The sequence below is a fragment of the Glycine max genome, chromosome 19 (assembly GCF_000004515.6).
Source record: "Glycine max cultivar Williams 82 chromosome 19, Glycine_max_v4.0, whole genome shotgun sequence".
Taxonomy (NCBI): Eukaryota; Viridiplantae; Streptophyta; class Magnoliopsida; order Fabales; family Fabaceae; genus Glycine; species Glycine max.
In genome coordinates this window covers 10,528,583-10,533,035 of record NC_038255.2, presented here as the reverse complement: position 1 = coordinate 10,533,035, position 4,453 = coordinate 10,528,583, and the positions used below count along the sequence as shown (strand labels likewise).

General features: G+C 31.9%; 1 protein-coding gene across 2 annotated transcripts; it reads left to right on the top strand.

Moving 5' to 3' along the window:
* The first annotated feature begins 471 nt into the window (after window positions 1-471).
* Window positions 472-4,230, top strand: LOC100801138 (aldose 1-epimerase family protein). Of its 2 annotated transcripts, none has more exons than XM_014771357.3 (9): window positions 472-665; window positions 905-1,051; window positions 1,552-1,626; window positions 2,024-2,080; window positions 2,168-2,325; window positions 2,454-2,585; window positions 2,741-2,843; window positions 3,532-3,631; window positions 3,758-4,230. In XM_014771357.3, the coding sequence occupies exons 2-9, from the start codon at window positions 938-940 to the stop codon at window positions 3,973-3,975; spliced, it is 957 nt and encodes a 318-aa protein (XP_014626843.1). In that variant the 5' UTR covers window positions 472-665; window positions 905-937; the 3' UTR covers window positions 3,976-4,230. The 2 variants fall into 2 exon arrangements, with proteins under 2 accessions (XP_014626843.1, NP_001242334.2); NM_001255405.2 differs by having other exon boundaries at window positions 534-789.
* Window positions 4,231-4,453: the final 223 nt, after the last annotated feature.

The following is a 4,453-nucleotide window of genomic DNA, read 5'->3' as shown; positions in this document are numbered from 1 at the left end:
CAACTATAATTAACGTACATTTATGTTAATTCTTTTAAACATAAAAGTCACTCCTATTTTAATCTGATTAAATGAATTAATTATGATTGCAAATTTCATTTCGCTTGATTACCCTTAATTACGTTATTTTGTAATGAAATTTGCAATCAAAATAAAATTGGAGTGACTTTATTTTTAAAATAATTAGCATAAATGTATATTAACTATAATTGATGCGATTAAAGTCACAATTTTTTTTTTAAATGTTATGACAATCTTATCCATAGAATGAGTAAGATAAAATTACTGTATTTAAACTTTTAGTCATAATTATAAAAAAATACTATTGTATTATCTGTACTTAATAAAAGATAATATGCATCCAGATTGTTTATGTGACATTTTAATAATGTGAGTGGAGAATGTCTTTCACCGACCGTTATTGCTAAAAATGTCTCTAAAGGCAGGTTGATCACTTTTGCAAATTCTCTCCTCTTCAAAGTTATAAAAAGGGTCCCTCTTTGTTCACTCTCTTTGTGTTTTCTTTTTCTCAGTTTATAACTTTTTATCCATCGACATCAAAACAAGGACTCTTGGGAAAACGCAGAGTTATGGACACTGTCCTTTGAAACTCCAAACAAATAAAACAGCTCATAGTAGTATTATAGTAAAAGATAGCCTTCAAAGTACGCTAACCCATTTCTTCTTTTCGCATAACTCAATTGGAAATTGCTTCTTCCTTATTAGTTTTGCTTTCATCTGCTTGAAACTTTCTCGGATTTCTGAAGGATCTTTTTGTGTGACAAAAGGGTATTATGTTGATCAACCTTTTATTTAATATATATGAACAATGTATGGTTTGTTGTTTGTTATGTTTGATGATTAGGAAGAAAATTGATATCAATTTTGGTGTTGTTGGTTGCAGCTGGATTGGAAAAAAGGGAAAGTGAACCCTTTTATGAGTAGCATAAGGGCAAGGCTAAGGCCAAGACCGATGCCGTTGAATATATTTCCGGACATGGAAGGATTGCCCCGGATTATATTGACTGAGGCAACTGGTTCATCAGCAGAGGTTGGTTTGATATTTTTGGGGTCATGTTATGCTTTGAATTAGATTATTTAATTGTTGATGTTGTGTAGCTTATGATAAGCATGAGAAATAGCTGGTGTTATGCTTTGCAGCATATGATTCACTAAGTTTGTATGCTCATCACATGTATCTATATTTATCATAAATGGCAACAACACCTTCTAAAGCTCTTTGAGAAACTTTGTTACATTGGACTTCCATTTACAATATTTGGCTATCTGAAACAACTAGTTACAAAGCAGATGTCAGAATATTTGTTTAGTGAAGAAGTCCTTCATCTTTATCATTTGCCTAAAAGTTCAGCCTTATGTTTAGGCAAGATGTATACAATCCTTTTTTCATTTTACTAATTTTGAAATATGTGTATTGTATTTGGAAAAATGTCTATAGTTTTAAAATAAAATCAAACATATTGATATGATATGGAAGAGGTTAGTTTCACTTTTTCCAGTTTTCAACTGCCTGAAAATATATGGTTTCAGGTGCTTCTATATGGGGGTCAGGTTGTTTCTTGGAAGAATGAACGAAAGGAAGAACTGCTTTTTATGAGCAGTAAGGTAAATAAAGATTATTCTTTTGCATTTTCTACTTATAAATTAAACCAACTTACAGAAGCATTGCTATCATTTTAATAATTATAATTATATGTCTTAGTACATAAAGTGGAGTATTCTTGTATGATGATAGTATATTCAAAATTTAATCCTTTAAAAGAAATGGAAGCCATTAAACCAAAGTCAATACTCATGAATGCTAAAACATTCATCAAGAATCATAACAAAGCAGTAATTAAAATTAAATTCATGTTAGTTTTTCTATTTTATGATCACTCCCGATTCAAGACAAAATCAATTACTAATTGTCATGTATTCTTTTCCTTTTGCGTGCATTTACCCCACTCGCTTAAAGTTGTCAGTTTGCTACATTCTCTTGTTTGAATTTATAACTCAACAGGCTAACTGGAAACAGTCTAAAGCAAACAGAGGAGGTATATCAGTCTGCTTTCCACAGGTTAATTTCATCACATTGGTGGAAACATATTTAATTTTTTTTCATTGCTTAAATACTGCATTCTAAACTACATTTTCCTATTTGCAGTTTGGAAATCTTGGTTCACTAGAACAACATGGGTCTGCAAGAAACAGATTGTGGTCATTGGATAGGGACCCTTCACCTCTACCTCCATCAGACAATCAGTCCTCTGTGGATCTGATAATAAAGTCAACAGGAGTTGACTTGAAGAATAGGCCATGTAGGTATGATTTCAAGCCGTGTTTTCCTTATTTTTATTCATTTCCACTGATTACACTGAAGATGAAATTCTATTGTTGGATTCTATTAAATTGTCCAAATCTAAACCATTTTTGTTCTGCTTCTTATTTAGTTTTGAGTTTCGGCTTCGAATCTCTCTCAGTGCTGGCAAGCTCATTTTGATCCCCCGAGTCAGAAACACGGATAATAAAACACTTTCTTTTACACTGTCAATAAGCAACTATTTATCGGTATCAGATATCAGGTGAGGATTTTTTATATTGAAAAAACCACTTTAATTTAGTTGATGTCTACAAAATTGCTAATCATCACTCTTGACTTGCAATTTTATTGCTTGAAAGATCTTACTTCATTTTGTGTCTTTAAGAGAGGTCGAATGATGCTATTCAAAATTTGCAGTGAAGTACGTGTTGAGGGATTGGAGACACTTGATTACCTTGACAATCTGCTGAACAGATCAAGGTTCACAGAGCAGGCAGATGCAATTACTTTTGATGGCCAGGTATAAATTCATATTATGCTTCAATCATTCAAATGGTTGCAGCATCTCATACATGTTAAACTCAGAGAGGATTAAGCCAAAAACCGTGTGTTCTCCTGCTGGAGAATTCACATATAACACAAATAAAAGTACAATCACTACAATTAATTCTTTTGCCATTAAGGAATACATCTTATATATCTATTGGGTCACTCTAAATTAATTTTAAGTTAATTTTAAGATGAAATCTAACAATACACTCACTAGATTGACCTAAAAAATCATAAGCTTAACATTTCTAAATAAACATCTACTCCCTCCGCCCCTAATTATAATAACCTTTCAACTAATTCACGTTCTTTAAGAAAAGTAGTTAATTTAGTCAATCACATTAAATTTGTCAATTAATTATATTATCATTCTAAAATTATTCTTTTCTTATCTCTTTATCCACTTAATTATTTTTCATTAATGTTTGGAGAAAAAATAATTAAGTAAGGTTATGTTGGATAAAAAATAATTAATACATCTAGAAATTAGAAAAGGTTCTTATAAAAAAGAGACAAACAAATTTCTGGAAAGGATTTTATAATTAGAGGTGGAGGGAGTATAATTTTTTTTTATATATTTCTCATGATTGCAATGTAGATTGCTACAAAATCATATTTCTTTCTAGTTATTTCTAACGACAATTTTGGTTTCCGTGTAGATGGATAGGTTGTACTTGCGCACCCCCACAAAAATTGCAGTAATAGACCATGAGAAGAAAAGAACATTTGTACTGCAGAAGAATGCAATGCCAGATGCAGGTTGTTTAACACTTTCTGTAATATTGTTTCTATTTAGCACTCATATTTTATTGAACATTCGTATTTTCTTATTATTTTATATTTTTGATGTATCTGATCCAAATATTCATTTGTATGCAAATGCAGTGATATGGAATCCCGGATATAGGAAGGCCAAGGCTCTTCCTGATTTAGGGGATGCTGATTACAAGTTCATGATATGTGTGGATTCTGCAGCTATTGAAACCCCACTTATGTTGAAGCCCTATGAAGAATGGAAGGGCTATCAGGAGCTCTCTAATGTTTCATCAAGCTATTGCAGTGGACAATTGGATCCTTCTAAGGTTCTTTATGGTTTTCACTAAACACCATAATGCAGCCAATGGAGATTATTAGATTATAATGGACTTCACTCTCCTAATTAGTTAAACACTATAAGTGCACTACACGTGCATTCATACCATGCTGAGATTATAATAAAGTGAGAGCAACTAAATAATTGCGAGATGCTTCTTTGTATTCATACTCATGTCAATAAATAAGTTGCATTATTACAGTATTATCCATTGGACTAGACAGTGTGTTTGTAAGGTTCCTATAAAATCTAGCAATTGAGCTTAGTACTTTCTTTTGTTGATACCTGCACAATTCACTCTCAACCTGACACCTTACCCAACACTGCACAGTCTGCACCCCATGAATACAACCTTTTATAATTTTAGAAATTAAAGAAAGGATCATTACTTTTTCTCTCCCCACATATCAAAACTTGCTAGGAACATTACTTTTACTATGGTGGTAACTGCTAAGCAAAAGCCATCATCGTTTACGACACAACATGAA

What these genes read in the sequence shown, in the direction of transcription:
- LOC100801138 (XM_014771357.3), top strand. Translation starts at nt 938, where the DNA reads ATGAGTAGCATAAGGGCAAGGCTAAGGCCAAGACCGATGCCGTTGAAT. An exon ending in TGCTTTTTATGAGCAGTAAG is followed by an intron (nt 1,627 to 2,023) that starts GTAAATAAAGAT and finishes ATAACTCAACAG; the next exon opens with GCTAACTGGAAACAGTCTAA. An exon ending in TTATCGGTATCAGATATCAG is followed by an intron (nt 2,586 to 2,740) that starts GTGAGGATTTTT and finishes CAAAATTTGCAG; the next exon opens with TGAAGTACGTGTTGAGGGAT.